The sequence below is a fragment of the Ptychodera flava genome, chromosome 6, assembly GCF_041260155.1.
Source record: "Ptychodera flava strain L36383 chromosome 6, AS_Pfla_20210202, whole genome shotgun sequence".
Lineage (NCBI taxonomy): Eukaryota > Metazoa > Hemichordata > Enteropneusta > Ptychoderidae > Ptychodera > Ptychodera flava.
In genome coordinates this window covers 42,030,064-42,046,133 of record NC_091933.1, presented here as the reverse complement: position 1 = coordinate 42,046,133, position 16,070 = coordinate 42,030,064, and the positions used below count along the sequence as shown (strand labels likewise).

Sequence of the window (16,070 nt, the reverse complement as noted above, 5' to 3'; positions counted from 1 at the left end):
TGCTCTTTACAATGTGACAAGGGTTTGACAAGGATGGTAGAATTTGCCATAAATAAACTCACATAAAGTGTCTTATAATATCATTCTGGATATATTCTCTTTCAAAGCATGTTATAGGATACACCTGCATGTTAATATCCAAATACAAGCTGCATTCCAAAATGTATAGCCATACCCTGAATGTAAACATGTACAACATAAAGTTTTGAAACATTAGAAATCCTAAGTACTTCTGTAACATATACATATCATGCAGAAGCTGCATTTTGATTTCTTTGGTAAGTTTTATTTCTTTGCATTAAGTTATGTAAAAATATATTTTTTCCTATTAAGATATTTACTTGTTTCAGGAAGAGGACATCTCCTCCGAACCATCCCAAGTGATGGGATTAATTATACCATCTCAATATTCAACTACCTATATGCATTGGCAGTCTTTCAAATCCTTAGTCGGTTTGTGCCACATGCTTTTAGCCTACTACCTAGAACAAACTTAATCATTGACAGTGCAGTGGTTTCTCACAGATTGAAACCTCTATGACTTCTTATTTGTCTCCATCAGCAATTTTGCTGTAGTAAATGATTTTTCTATTTTATTTCCACCTTTTCAGCATTCTGAAGCAGATGTTATTTGCCTATAGTTCCCTGTAAACTTTCGTCATGTCATATGATTAAAAGCGTCTTACTGGTAACAAGGAGAACAGCAAAAATTGGCAGTTCAGCGCGCGTATGCGCACAAAAAAAGACTCCTCTTAAGGGGGGGATGGTGGTGAAAAAGATGCCAGAATTCAAGCATTGAAAAAAATAGTTCCAGGTGAGGCAGGGAGAAAAAAATTATGCTCCAGAGTCGATTTTCTTAACCCCCTCCGAATATTTAAATGGTCCACACCTATGAGGTCTTCGCACAAGGGCGCCAAACGGAGTGAAAAACGGACAGACGACAGTAGAGAGACGACGGAAATAAAAGTTAAGTTTTATTTACTTGTTTATTTCTTTGTATATATACAAAGAAATAAACAAGTAAATAAAAAACACAATAGTCGAGATAAGGTGTGGACCATTTGATTTAGTGGGCTGGAGGAAATGGGGTTTTCACCGATCCTTGCAGCAATTTTTTTCCAAGGGTAAACTTGTAGCGATTTCTTTCGTCCAGTAGCTAGATTCAAAGGAAGCAAAAATTTTGAACTAAAACAAAAACATTCAAACACAGTCTTTGTAAATTACAATCAGGGTTTTCACTACGATATCTGACAGGGAAGAATTTGAAAGTACAGGGGGAGAACATGCGAGAGGCTGAGGGGCAGTGCCGGGGGGCTTGTCCCCTCTCTTGCGTGGAAAATTTTGAGAAAATGATGTGTACAATGATGAAATCTGAGAGGTGTTTCAATTCATTTTGCACCAGGTAAAACTTTGAAAATGACATTTAACACTATTACAGTTTTTGCATGATCAGTGTTTGAGTCACAATATTCCACAATATTGTTTTCAGATACCAATCATTCCAAGAAATTTTCTGTTTAATAAAACGTTTATAAAAATCGATAAAGGTGCACGTTTTTATATCTCTTAGCAAATTGACTAACTTAATGCACAAATTTCAAAGGAGAACAAAGTACTAAAATCACATAAAAAGTCAATGTTAACAACCGCTGATGCAAGAACCAGAGGGTTAAGACTGCGCCTTGAAATTGAAGTTTTCAAAAGGACAACTACCCCTTTTTACCTTTTCCTGAAGAACAATTAGCTTTTTTGGTTTAAAAAAGTTAGCAGTAATGCAATTGTGAACAACTTTCAAGTCAACAGAATGCTAGTACACATCCATGCATACTCAGCTTTCTGCTCATTCATGCTATACATCCTATGCAGCAGATTAACGATGCGACTCAGGTTCAAAGGTCAATTTTAGCAATTTTTTTTTTATTTCAAATTTCGAACCACTGACACGTGGTCTTTCTTTTGGGGAAAGGTGTTGGGTCACATCGTACCGGGAAATTCCTGAAATATACTAAAATGGAAAACTATCAGCTACACCGCGTGCCATTATTTCCCTTTTGTCTTAACGGTCGCGGATTACCGACCACGATATCTTTGATAAACACGCAGAGATTATGTATAGGCTTTGCGGTATAGTGCGCATGCGCTAGCTTCAACGTTAGGCTCAGCGTTTTGAACTCCGCATGTATCGGTACGGCAAACACGTCGAGCAGACCAAAGCCGGCGCTCGCGCTCCGTACCGTCGAAAAAGCAAGCGAGGTCCACAAAAGCGGACCTGAAAAAGACGGCAACGTGCGCAAAGGTCGATTTAAATGTAAAACAGTCCGACTTTGGCTCATACTCCCTGCAATAACGATCAAGAATGCAGTGAAGAGTCAGATTTGGCCGAGGACGCAGACGATAACGGAGACAACTATGAAAGTATTTGACACGCTGCTTTTCGAACATATTAGGCTATGCTGATTGCATACCCGAGTCCAAAAATTAGCCTGAGCGAGATGAAACTTCTGTTAGTTGCGATAATTTTATCACTCTTGCTGTACATGCTTGGTGTTAGTATCGTGTTCTTTTATATTTTTAAACTCGAGTTTTCTATCGTGCAGTCTTTTCGTGTCTGCTGAGAAACCTTGCACAACACCGTACCCGACAACAAGTGACATTTATGTCAAGGAGTTCCCAAGCCAGTGCAGGAGTTCATACACACATAATGTAGATTCACAAGAGCAAGTTCACCGATCTGCTAATTTTCGAAACGAAATGGAAATATTTTTTTATTTCATGCCTTTTCTTTCTTTAAAGGGCCATTATTTGTAACTTTTGACCATTTTTTACCTCGGAAAATTCCATGTTGGAGGCTCATATTTGTTGCAAAATGTTGTTTTACGAAGAAACAAACATGATTAGTGATGTTATAGCCACATAAAACTGCTAATTTTGTTCAAACGTGTTGCCCTTCCGAGCTCGTTTGTTGACGTCTGGTATGCTCAGCGTGCTGAGGAGAACGCAGATATGGTGACGCCATGATCACGCCAGATGTACAAGTTCACGTTTATTGCAGGATCAAAACAACATTGCGTCGTGGATTGCCAGACATCTGGCTACGCAACGTGCTCGGACAATGGACTACGACGTAAGTGCCGGGCATAAGTAATGAATATTTTTTGAAATTGCTGTAAATGGCTCTCGCAGGTGCAGAAAAATGCCTACGTTGCAATCCGCGTGTCAACAGAGTTTGTATTTCTGTCCGGACAAAAATTGAAATTTTCGTCGTAAAATCACATGTTATTTAGTTGTAGGGCACGTAATGTTTCCGAATAATATGCGATTCTCTGTTATTTGACAGGCTATTCAACATGACCCAGTGATCATTTCAATCAAAACTAACGGAAAAATCGCAAGAAGATACAGCTAATGGAACTTTAAATATAACCCAAAATTAAATTACGTCAAACGTGAATTGCGAGGGTTCACAAATGATTATTGTGTGCGACGGTGTTGTCTAAACTTATCAATTACCCGCAGACTCCACAGCTGCTAGCTGGACCTCAACACTGAACGTAAAACAAACCCTGCTCAACTTCTAGAAGTGCTGAAACTAGCAATTTTTGCTATATGAGGTCAGTCATCAAAAGTTTGACTAAAAGTAAAAATCTCCGAAATAATAATGTGTGCGCTGGTATTGCGCAAGTCGAGTGACTCCACTAGCTGTGTAGACTAGTCGATACTCTGTCTCTCGGAACACGCTGTCGATGACAGCCTGCACTGTTCTACGCTACGGCGTGATTATTATTAGTTTGATAAAATCGGTACAAGAACACATATAAATAAAGTTTGAAAAAATAACACGAGTCAATCTCTCCCGTCGTAACGAAGGGCGACAAGTTTGCAGTGCGGTGCAAAAGCTAAGAAAATACGACAGACATTTTATGTTGTCAAGAGTTACATGTGTTCGTCTCATCTTGAGGTAGGAAAACTAGCAAGTGACGTCCCGTTCGCACAGTGTCGGCACTAACATGAACTTGACAATCATTTTTCACAAAGAACATGCATAAATTGCCGATCGCGAGACAGGAAGTAGACAACTTGAGTCAAGAACAAGTGAATGCCCGACGCGATCGCGCGACGACAGCACACAGGTCTCGATCTGATAGACTTTTTTACACAAGTTTCGACGTCTTCGTCTTGACTGTGAGCACCGGTAACCAGATTGTAACCGTTGAGTTAACAGTATACAGTTAATATGCTAGTTAAACGTTCCAAAAATGGATTAAATCGCTAAGTACCCCTCTGTGTTTGTTTTGTAAATACCACCCACTGCTGGCACTAAGCATTTGCCAGTTTAGTGTATAATTTCTTTCTATTTTCACACGATCTGCAATCCTAAACATATTCAAAATTCCCAAAACTGACTCTAAATATTTCAACTTAATGCTGGTATAAGAAAATTCGCAGAAAAAATAGTGCGCGAGTCGGACTTCTTGGTCACAATGTGTGACGCATAGGTCGTTTACACAAATCGTCGATTTTCTCAGTTCCGTTTTTGGCAGTGCGTACATTATTCAAATAAGTATAAGTCGGCGGCGCCTGGACAGACTAGCCTGATTTTTCACCTGTGGACAGTGAATGAATATATCTGAAAGACCGTGTCTCAGATTTCCGATAAAGGGCCTGGAAGTGAAGATATCCTGACAAACGTGAACAAAGGCCGATAATTTATGCAAAAAACGTCAAGTTGACACTTTGAAGGTGCAATGTGCGAAAACAAAAGCGAATTCAAAAATCCGGGACACGGTTTTTTTGCCCAGTATACCCAGCCGTCGATTGCCGTAAACAGATCACCAAGGCCGATTGGAGATTTGTACTTACACTTTTTTGAGTAAAAAAACTAAAAAACACGTGTTTTGAGTAAAACAGCCGTATGCGCACTGTTTTTAAAAAACTAACAAATTTTCTGAACTCTTCGGTGACCGAGCAGATAAAAAAAGTACCACATGTCGGGTGTGTACCACGTCTTCTTCGTGAAAATGAGGATTGAAAATAAGTGACAATGAAACTGAGTCGCTACCTTAATTAACAGCTTAATTATCAACCAATCTATCATGAAAGCTTGGCGTAATGAACCACCTGCACCGTAGGCGGCAGCTCCAGAAACTACTGAAGGTATAATCTACTGTCTCAGGGTACATGAAAACAATTTTTGTACAGCCTTGAAGCAATTTTTTTCCATGTCCACTTGGTAGACAAATTATTATTTTCCTATAAATGACCAGCAACATTTTTTTCGAAAAATCCTCTAGTCCCCCCAACTGCTGTAACTGAGAAAAGGGACCGTCGCGACCATTACATACATACATACCATACATACCGTTCATTGATGTGCCACATTTGTCAAAACATATAGATCTTTCAGTTAGTCCCTGGAGTCAGTCAATCTGTATGTTTTATTCATACATATTTGTTTGTTGTCTTTTTATTTTTATGTCTGTCCTATTGATCATGCATATTGCTTGTTTTCTGTCTTTTTGTTTAATTGTTCATCACTCAGACCACAGGGAGCTCTGACTGAATGACAGTAAATAACTAAATAAAAAATATGAATATGAAAAATCGGTCAAAAATAGACAGAATAAACAAAAACAAACAAGTAAACAAAAACAATAGAATAACAAGCAAACGAAAAAACGACTGCGAGATCATTTGAGAGACGCTCATGAAACTGACAAGATTCACCTTGCAGCCGTTTGTTTGTTTGCTTGTTTATTATTTATTTTTTACTAGTTTGTTTATGTTTATTCTATCTATTTTTTTTACCGTTTTTCCATTGTTTTATATTTCTATTTTTATTTACTTGTTTACCATTATTCAGTCATAGTTCCCTGTGTTCAAACTGAAGACTGACGGGTCACTTGGAGGCCCCCTCAGGATTCGCGGATGTTCATATGTCCGCGCCTTCCTGTACGTATATTTGTTTCGTAGTACTTTCCTACAACGCCCTACAGAGATTGGCGAATACATACTGAGCAATGCGCACGAACATGCATCGTTCAGCAACTGGTTTGAAACCCAGTTGAGGTAACAATACGAATCCGTACAAATTTGCCCTTTTACGGGATGTGCTGAAATACCATGCAGTTTTCTAAAAGGACTATTATAAATCGGACAGATTTAGGTGAACTGATAGATATTGGCAAAATGCTTTCATCTCGAAAGATTATTTCATTTATAACGCTGATCGGAGCTGTGACTTTGCTACACGTACCCGGAAGTGGATGCAATGAAGAGATTCCGTCGTCGTCCAGTGGCGGCTTTAGACCTAAGTTTGAAATGTCAGCAGACGACCAGAGCAAATATGACGGTGGAAGAACCCAATTATTGACTCTACAAGAATACAGCAAAAACCAAAGGTATGGAAAATGTTGGACAAACGCACTCACTCGCATTCAGGACGGTTGCCGCAGACTGACTGAAGATGAACAAAGTCGGCTGGCGCTTGCATTTACAAATTGCCACTTACAAAAAATGGGCATTGACGAAAACTATGAATGCACATACGAGCAAAGATTTTCAGATTGTGTGACCGGTATTTCGGAAAGGGCGTATATTGCGTACACGGAATTCTACACGCACACGCAAAACATTTGCTTCTTCTTGCAAAACCAAATATGGCAAGAGAAAACAGAACTGACTGTTTCCAGACTTGTGGATAGCTCTGAAGATGTCGCTGAGCGATTGGAGGAAGCAGGGAAAATGCAAGAAAAGATGATAGAGCGACAAAATGCATCCCTTAAAAACCAAGAGGAAATACTGGAAAATGAAAAACGCTTGCAAGAGTTCATGAACAGTCAGATGGCAGAAGTCCAGGCCGAATTTTCAGAAATGAAGGCTACAGCACAAGAGCACAAGCTTTTGTTTTCTGAAGCCTTTGAGAAGGTTGCAGCATTGCAAAAACTAGTAATGGTAGAATTCACTGGATTTTATTCACTGCTGTTTTATGCACTGGGTGCACTCATTACCTACCTACTAACATCTACGGCAAGGACCAGTGGGGCAAGAATCTGGATGTTTCTGGTGCTATTCATCAACATATTGTTGGAAAGAGTGATAGCACGGTCCACAGATGATTCAGTAAGTCCTGAGGATACTAGCACATCCCATGAACCTGTTACCAAATTTCCTAACGACCACTGATGATTTAATAGGTGTTTGCAGCAAGATTGAATACACTTTTTAAATTATTTGTCATTTAGTTTCTTAATAATAATAATAATTTATTTATAACACGTTTTTTACAAAAGAAAATTAACTAAATGTCACATACATTATAATGCAGCTATATTTAGTAAGTTGTAACTGCAAACAGCACTATAATAAATAATAATAATATTTGGTTCTTATATAGCGCACATATCCACAAGTAGATGTGATCAAGGCGCTTTACAATTATTATTACCCCTGGTCACTGGACCTAACATGATACCACTCAACTCTCTGGGGAGCAGACAACAGCTCACATGTGCAGCCAATAAGCGCAGCAGAGCTAAACGCACACATAACAACCTCTGTCCTACCAGGTACCCATCACTCCTGGGTGGGGAGAAGCAATGAGGAATAAAGTGCCTTGCCCAAGGACACAACACCACAGCCATGCCGGGGCTCGAACTCACCATCCTTTGATCGTGAGTCCTGCTCTAGCCACTGGCCCATGATGCCTCCACTATAGAGAAATGCAAACTGAAAATCATGTCTTTAAGGTGTTAGAGTCAGAGTGGAGATTGTGAAATGTCAACCATGTCATTCTAAGGCTAGTTCAGGTCAACCTTATTAACCTTTGCTGACCATTTCTGTACCTTCAGACTTTCATAGTCATATGCTTGTCAGCCAAGTGTCATATGACTGAATAATTATTGAAAACTGGGATTATCTATGTGTAGGAATTTTATGACAAAGGTTTTGTGCAGATCACAAGGACCTTGTGCAGATCAGTAAGTAATGTGCATGTAAACTGACAGTAAAATCATATCATTATTTTTCTTATGAGGATCTAGTGTATAGCCGGATGTGGCTTTCCAGACAGATATTCTGTGGATTGGCTTTATTGGTACTTGTTGTTACAGCAATCAGATACAAAGACTTTGCCAAGATCAACAATAGCTTGCTACATGACATCAGGAGGCAGAATTCAGAACTGAAAAACTTCCTACTATCAATAAGTAAGTTAAAGCATAAGAATGTTCTTGGAATAAGAAGAATACAGAGGAATGAAAGGATGAGGAAAGGATTTCAAATAGTTTAAGACCACAGCAAGGTACTTTGCCAAGATATACAAGTCTGGAGCATCATAGAAATGTACATGTTAGATTCACAAATACATTGATAGCACTTTCAAATCAGATGAATTATTCTTATACAGTATCCTCTTTATGGATAAGTTTTTCCTGGTGTTTGCATAGTTTTATGACAACATTACTATTCAAAGGGTGGCAACAGGGTATGGCTGTTTTGGAGTCGATTTTGCAAATCTATATTGACAGCAAAATATCTGAGCAATTTACCTGCCTAAGCCTTTTGCAATATGAGATAAGATGCATTGTGATATGGGATGCATTATGTGGGGAAAGCTTGCAGATTCAGCATGCACTCACACAAGTGCAACTGCCAAGACTTGTTGAGCTTGTTGATTTCATTGCTTGCATGATTTCATTTCATTGCTTTGCTTGTTGCCTTGCAAGGTCACAGTTCTTTGCCATTACCCAGTAACACCTTGCCGCTCCCCATGGAAGGGATATCTTCCGGCCTGCTGCAACAGAGCAAGCTTCTTAATCAACTTCCCGCCGGTTGTGATATGTCCGATAGTGCGCTTGAAACAGGTATGCTTCATGTGCTTGTATGCATCTGACATAAACCTTCATCCTGCCAAGTTCATTTGACACCATCAGGTCATTAAAGGTATACAGTCACCTGTAATCTATATATGCCCATATATGGTCAAAGGGGCGTTCCTTGGTATTCAAAATGCCCATGTGAGGGCACTGTTTTTAAAAAGTGGCCACCCGCTTAAAATCTGTGATTGGTTAGATTTTCTCTTTCCATGGTAACTGTGGCAAAATTGGAACAGGTGACAGTATACCTTTAATTACAACTAGTGAGGCATAACATGTCCCTTATGGGCCATCAATAATAAAAGCTGACGTAAGACAAACGTAATTCTTTTTTTTATGGGGGAGGGGATAAAAGCTCATTTCGTTTTGAAGGCGTCAAAATCGCATAAGGATTTTCATCTATTGTTTTCTAAACCATGACCACTTATGCTTGTGGGAAAAATGCGGAGCTGAATTTACTGCAGGATTGTAGGGTGAAAAAAGAGTTCAAATATGAATTACAAAAGAAACACTGTTGCAATTTTGTTTTTGAATAGAAATTGATACACTTTTTGGTGCGGTCAACCGACATTCTGAACATTTTGACATTTTGAACACAATACGACCTTCGTGTTCATCTAGAACAGATGACCATAAAATACTGATACAAAAAAAGCAACGAAAAGGCATAAATGTGAAATAAAAACTTGTATGCTTTTTCAACGTGAAACATGTATGTGAAACATTTTCCTACTTGCGAAATACATGAAAATATTCTGTGTCTTAAAAGGTGAAATAGTACGTAAAGTGTAGGTTTAATAATTAATGTGCACTTCTGGTGTTTTTTCGTGGTGTGCGGATCAGAGAGGTGCATGTAGGTTTGTCAGAAACGGCATCATAATACGAAATGGATTTTGCATAAGAACTTTAGTTTTGAGGGGAGAGGGAAGGGGTTTCTAGTAAAACGAAGGAATTACATTTCTTGTGCGTCAACTTTTATTATCGATGGTCCATTATGTTACATTTCAACAAAAACTCGAACATTTGAAGGTGGCTGAAAATATAGATTACTGTAGACCTGATTTTTACTGAGTGAACATGATATATTAAACTATGTGAAGACACATATAGGTTTTGGCTCAATCCTGCTTTTACTGACTTATCAGATTGGGAAGAGATAAACCTGACAGAAAAAATGTTAAAAGCTTCCTCTTGAGTTGTCTTGTGAAGAGACCAAAAAGTTTTACCATTTCATAGGTAACCATTGATGCACATGTATAATAATATAGAAATAACGGGCGACGCGCTGACCGTTAACGTTTATTTTCTGGGCAAGGGCAAGAGGAAAGCCAAAAATTAACGGGTGAGGCTTGCCGAGCCCGTTATTTTGGCTTTCCTCGAGCCCGTGCCCACAAATAAACGTTAATGGTCAGAGCGGAGTCTGTTATTTCCATTATTATCAGCGTACCAAAGAAAACCGTCAAAATTTCCGAAAAATTTCAGGAGCGAACGATAACTGGGCTCCAGAAACTGAGCAATACGTGATGCACTGTCACGCGCGCTGTAAAAATTGGCAAATCCGGAGATGTTTTCAGAAAAAAGTATCTCAACTTGACCTACAAGTGCTCCATTTTATTTTGTGATTGATTATGATTTACGTTTGAGCTGTAAAGTTATGATACTTTGAGTTGTTAACTTATTATTCATATTCAGGGGCATGTAAACAAACCATTACTGTGTATTTGTGGTCAGTCATGTGGTTCAGCTCGACCAATCAAAATGCGACAGGCAGGGCATGGTAATATAATGTGGAACCACTGTCCTGGACCATGGTGGAACTAGATGTTTTCAAATGGAATATTCTGAGGTCATAGGAAGAGCAGTTCTCTTCAAGTTCACGTTCCCATCATAATTCATGTTCTTTAACACAAATAACTTTTATTAGTATTTTAAAGATAGACTGTGTATTTCTATCATTGAAATATTTCATACGCATTCATCTTTGTCCACCCTCTACATTACTATTAAAGGCATAAGAATATGAACTATTGAATGTCTTAAACTGGTGTTTTATATTTTATCAGATAAGCTTGGATTTCAAGTCTTCGCTAAATCTGTTTTTTTGATTATCTTTGTAACAACCCCTTCCATATGTTCACCACTTTCCAAACATAACACTTTCAATGTTTCATACACAGAGGACAAATTACCAGCCATCACTCAAGGTGATGAGTTCAGTGCAGGCAGTGATTCTGATACCAGCTTTGTCACCGTGGCTGCCGGAGGAAAACCCTCGCCTGGGAAAAAGGCACCTAAACTTGAAAAAATTGCAGAACCATTGCAAGAGGAACTCGGCACCAGAAGTAGAACCCATGCTGTACATGATGTCAGTAGTAATTCATCTTTTAAAAGAAGTTCCGTGAGGACCAGAATTGTAGAAACTAGTACGTACATTTGTGATGTTCCTTTTTTCTGTAATGTTTAGATAAAAATTGAATAAGCCCGTTTAATGCTGGTATAAACCCTTTTACATCACAATGGTTTGACCTGAACCAATTTCAGTGGTGTGGACCTGTCGACGGCCGGCCGAGGGAATGGAAAGTGTCAGGCGACTGGAATGAAATACTTGAAACACTGTATGACTTTGACTCCTGCTTTGCAAATTTTGCCCTTTTTTCATTGTTACATATAAAGTTCATTATTAATTTTTTATTTTGATTTATAGGTCTCATTACTGATATAGGTAATGCCAGTGAACAAGCTCCTGCAGAAAGACGACCACGTGGTCGTCCCAAAGGAAAAAAGAATCGAAAATCTATCCCATTGACACCCGAGCAGGTGAGATATTGTCATAGAATTTGCACTCTTACTCTGTCATTATATGGGTAGTTTCTGTGTAAAGTATGGTGGGAAGTTCTTAGAAAGGTCATGTATTTTGGAACTGTTGCCGTAGTTGTCATCTCTGCTGCTTTGTTGTGACTGGGGATCAATGCTGCTTGGGAAGTCTGTGCAGTTTCATGGATTTTATGTCCCACAAATTCAATTTGCATATTGATTTTGCAATTTGCTGCATTTGTTGCAATGCATCAGTGTAAAAGTTATTTACAGAATATGTCAAGGCTGTAGAGGGCGCAGCTCACCTTTCAACATAAAAGTATGATCCTTTTAAATTATTATTAATTTAAAAGGAGCATGGAAACGAGTGAAAAAATACACTCCTGTGAGATATTGGATAGTGTAATTCCAGAGTTAGTTTTATAAATTTCTTTAGAAATAGAATCACAAATCCATTGACTAGTAATATTCTCATTTTTCACACTTCGAAGAGCCAAATTAAGAAGCTATGCCATGTGTTCCAGAAAATACAGGTTTCTCTGAAATTTTGGGATGCACCATTTGTTCCAACGGTCAATACATCTGCTGCACAACAGCATTCAAACAACATTTCCAGCTTATAATCCTCCTTGGAAAACAGTGTCATGTGTTGTATTCCTGTCATATTAATGCCATAGGTTGTGAAATATTGGTGTTCACATCGATAGCCCAGTGCAAGAGGGGTGTATGATAGGAGATACGCCCCTCTTGCACTGGGCCATAGACACGAAGGCATGAAGGTGTTGGCCAAGTTTGATCCAAACAGTCGGTTTGATACGGCTCATTGCTGCAATGTAATTTTACTGAATAAGGTGCCATACCAAGGCAGAGCCTTCATTCACTGCCGCCGTCCAATTCACAAATTTATTCCCTTGATTCAAAATTGATACATGTCTCATGTCATATTGTTCCTCCCATTCTTCCTTCACTAAACCCTTACTTCACTCTCCCACCACACGTTCACAGGACCTCAACACAAGTAGGTACAACTTGCGACAGCGAAGTCGCACAAACACTCCCGCTTCATCAACCAGAAGCAGTCCCAGCAGAAACACTCCATCAGCTACGTTTCAGAGTCCGGCAGTTCAAGAAATGGTCAAACAGGCAGTGGAATTGAACAATCGTATCAGAAGGTTGAACAAAGTGCCCAATGTTGTAACCCGCAAGGAGCGGCCAGACTTTTTTTCATCTGATGAAGATTGAGAGATAGCTTTACACTGTTTCCTTTTTCTGCAAATATGCATTTTTCATGACACAACTGTAACAGAATTTCATAAATTGTGCAATTAACAATTAAATTGTATAGCTGAATAGTCTTGTGTTGTATTAAAACAATTATTTTGAATGTAACATAATAATTTTAATATCAACTTTAGCATTACTCTAAAAATGATCATCCGTCAGTTTTGGGACAAAAAATTGTAAGGAGAGGACTAAATATCACCGTCTCCCCATTTGTTCATCAAGATCAATGATGTAATCTTTTCCAACCCTGTTTTGCAATTCATTGGTTCACAAACATGCTACTTGAGAAAATATGGTGGGACTGCAGTCTTGTATTAAATCACAAAGTCCATAACATAACTGTCAATAACTTTGTAGGACTTTGAACGAAGCATCAGTGTTGGAAAGGAGTTCAACTCTGAATCAATTTATCTGTAGTTTGTGCGCTACCTGTGATATATAAAGGCAAAATTTACATTGTCGTGTTGAAGATATCTGTTTTTCAGGCCAGTTATATGCCTATTACAAGGCAATATACAGCGTAAAGCTGTCTACTGAAAATGATACAACAGATGATTGACTCATATTTCTGGCTATTTATCACATCACAACATTTGTTTTTTGCACAGTGAAGTAGTACCAACTTGTGTTTCTGTTCAGATATAAAAACAAACCAGTATTCTTTTCTGGACAACTTTTCACTCATTACCAAACCAGTCTAATCTTGACCTGGATTATACAGGTCTGTGACCTAGAACTGAACTCTGCATGTATTTGTCAATGCATTGCAAGAAGAACTTCAAGAAGTTAGAGCACCTTTGTACTCTCTACTTTTTCAGTAATCTTTTTGATAATGTTTGAGAATTTCAACACTGCCTAAACAAAATGAATTTTCAACTACGACGTATATGCTTAATGGACCTTCAAATTTGATTGACAAAAATATGATTTTCAACCATTATTGATTGACATACAGTACATACAGTGAGATGCACTAGTTGTCCTATATTTATGAAACTGTTTTAATATGTGGTCTTCTCATAACACTTGATAGCTTTATTCTTTTTATGGCAAAATAATTAAGTACAACTCAACAGAATTTGTCAAAATATTTTTGTTCAATATGAAATTTCAGTAGTATTTATTTGGCGATGTATATGTTGTTTTTGCTATGTGTTCATAACAGTACAATGAAATAGGACCGTTGATTCATGAAATATTGCTGTGCACAGTCTGTCAACCTTTGTATCGACAGTTGACAATAATCAAATTTAATTGTCAATCAGACAGTCAACTGTTTCTTAACATTTTAAAACAAGTATTTAATATATGAATTTTTCATGGGAAAAGTATCTAGTTTTGAATTATGTGTAATTTAAATTTACTTTTTCGTAACACCCCTGAGCTCTATTTTTTCATGGAAAAATATATATTGTAATGTACTCTTAGTCCATGTTGTCAGTCATGATGTTAACTTTTTACAGTACGCAAGATTCATTTTTATACCACTCTATTGACTCTGCCTGAAGTAATAAGTTATAAACTGATGAAATGTCAGCACGGTCATGATGGTATCAAGCAGTTTTTGTAAAATTTGGACATTTTTGTTCAAAGGAAAATTTTCTTCTCCAGAAAGTGAGATAAGGGGGACAATTCTCTGTTAGCTGACATTGTGAGTTATGGGAATGACTGCTCTCTCATTGGATGTACTATGGAATAAAATGTACCCCACTCTTCTACAAACTTAGTATGGCCATGGGGTCAGTTGAAAAACCTATATGTATAATGCTCATATTTTTATATGCATGCATATGATTTTGTTTACCCCTTATTTTGAATTCTGAGCTTAGGCCACTTACAAATTACAAGGCTTCATTTGTGCAAAAACTGCATCACAACAATCACAAATTTGATCCCGATTCCAGCGGGCCACAACTTGATGGACATGTTATAATGTTTTTAAATCTTTGCAATTACTCCCTTGCACCAACAAACTTGTTATTTCAGGTGGTGAAATTAATAACAGCAATATCTGTATGAGAAATTGCTTCCATGTACTGTGTATCCATGTCAAGATTATTTTGAAAGATAGAGTCACATGTGTAGTACCTGTTTGTAAACCATTTGAGAATATCAGTTGACAAGTTAGTACATGTATGCTGGCCTTGCCTTGGAAATACGGTACCATCCAATACAAAAGAACAGTACCATGCCAATACAAAAGACAAACTAAAAGTAATTTTCTACTGTACAATTGAATGAATATCAGCAACATGGTTGTAATTGTGAACTTAGTATGAATATCTCCATTCAGGAGAGATTTTTCTTTTTAATTTTTCATTCAAAAGATTACATGTCACATGGTTTTTCATTCAATCAGAAATTTTCTCTTGTTTTACAAATGTTTCACTGTATCATTATTTACAAAAAGACGTTTGCATAAATGGTAAAAACGATTTACTTCAAAAATAGTTTTGCATAGAAGCTAAAAATGACCCACTTTTACAAAGTATCGTTAAAATTTTAACACAGGTACCACAGATGTGATAGTTTACATGTAAAAGGTATTCTTTTCATAAAAATGAGGTAAATGGTGCTTGAGGATGAACAATGGCACTTGATAACAACACTTGGACTCAGACAACCATTGCATCATTCCTTCTGCTGAAAACAAATTAGTTTGTATCTCTTGCTGCTTTTTATGTTCACTTAATCTGCAATTTGTTTTAGAGTGGCTTCATGTTGAAATAAAGGAATATATACGAACTTTACTGATCGATAAATTTTGATAAAGTACTGTGGAATGTAATCTTTATTTCTCTCAATTTTTATCAAAATGAGAAAAGTATTCTTTCAAAGACCATTCCACAACAATTTAATGGCACAATTAGTTTGTCATGTATATTGTCAGTGTGGGATATTTGCTAGGCAGTTTGGAAAGTACCAATCTATACTTGGTTTCATTGTATGTCAAAGTACTCTATGAAACACAGTTTAAATAGAACTTGAGACTCAAAAACATAACTGAAAAGTGACCTTGTGAACAAATTTTGCCTATTGACATTGATTTGCCTTGGACTGGAATTTGTTTTTAATAGCTGGTAAAATATACTGACTTCA

At 37.6% G+C, this 16,070-nt stretch overlaps 1 protein-coding gene across 2 annotated transcripts; it reads left to right on the top strand.

The window, feature by feature from the left end:
• The first annotated feature begins 6,001 nt into the window (after positions 1 to 6,001).
• LOC139135831 (uncharacterized) lies at positions 6,002 to 14,727 on the top strand. 2 transcript variants are annotated; one of them, XM_070703568.1, is made up of 6 exons: positions 6,005 to 7,119; positions 8,033 to 8,204; positions 8,724 to 8,861; positions 11,051 to 11,296; positions 11,578 to 11,690; positions 12,693 to 14,727. In XM_070703568.1, the coding sequence occupies exons 1-6, from the start codon at positions 6,121 to 6,123 to the stop codon at positions 12,927 to 12,929; spliced, it is 1,905 nt and encodes a 634-aa protein (XP_070559669.1). In that variant the 5' UTR covers positions 6,005 to 6,120; the 3' UTR covers positions 12,930 to 14,727. The 2 variants fall into 2 exon arrangements, with proteins under 2 accessions (XP_070559670.1, XP_070559669.1); XM_070703569.1 differs by lacking the exon at positions 8,724 to 8,861 and having other exon boundaries at positions 6,002 to 7,119.
• The last annotated feature ends 1,343 nt before the right edge of the window (positions 14,728 to 16,070 follow it).

Bases quoted from the DNA above. Each gene is read 5' to 3' on its own strand.
- LOC139135831 (XM_070703568.1), top strand. From the start codon at position 6,121: ATGCAGTTTTCTAAAAGGACTATTATAAATCGGACAGATTTAGGTGAA. The intron at 8,205-8,723 runs GTAAGTTAAAGC...TTGCCTTGCAAG, and splicing joins AAACTTCCTACTATCAATAA to GTCACAGTTCTTTGCCATTA. The intron at 8,862-11,050 runs GTATGCTTCATG...TTTCATACACAG, and splicing joins CGATAGTGCGCTTGAAACAG to AGGACAAATTACCAGCCATC.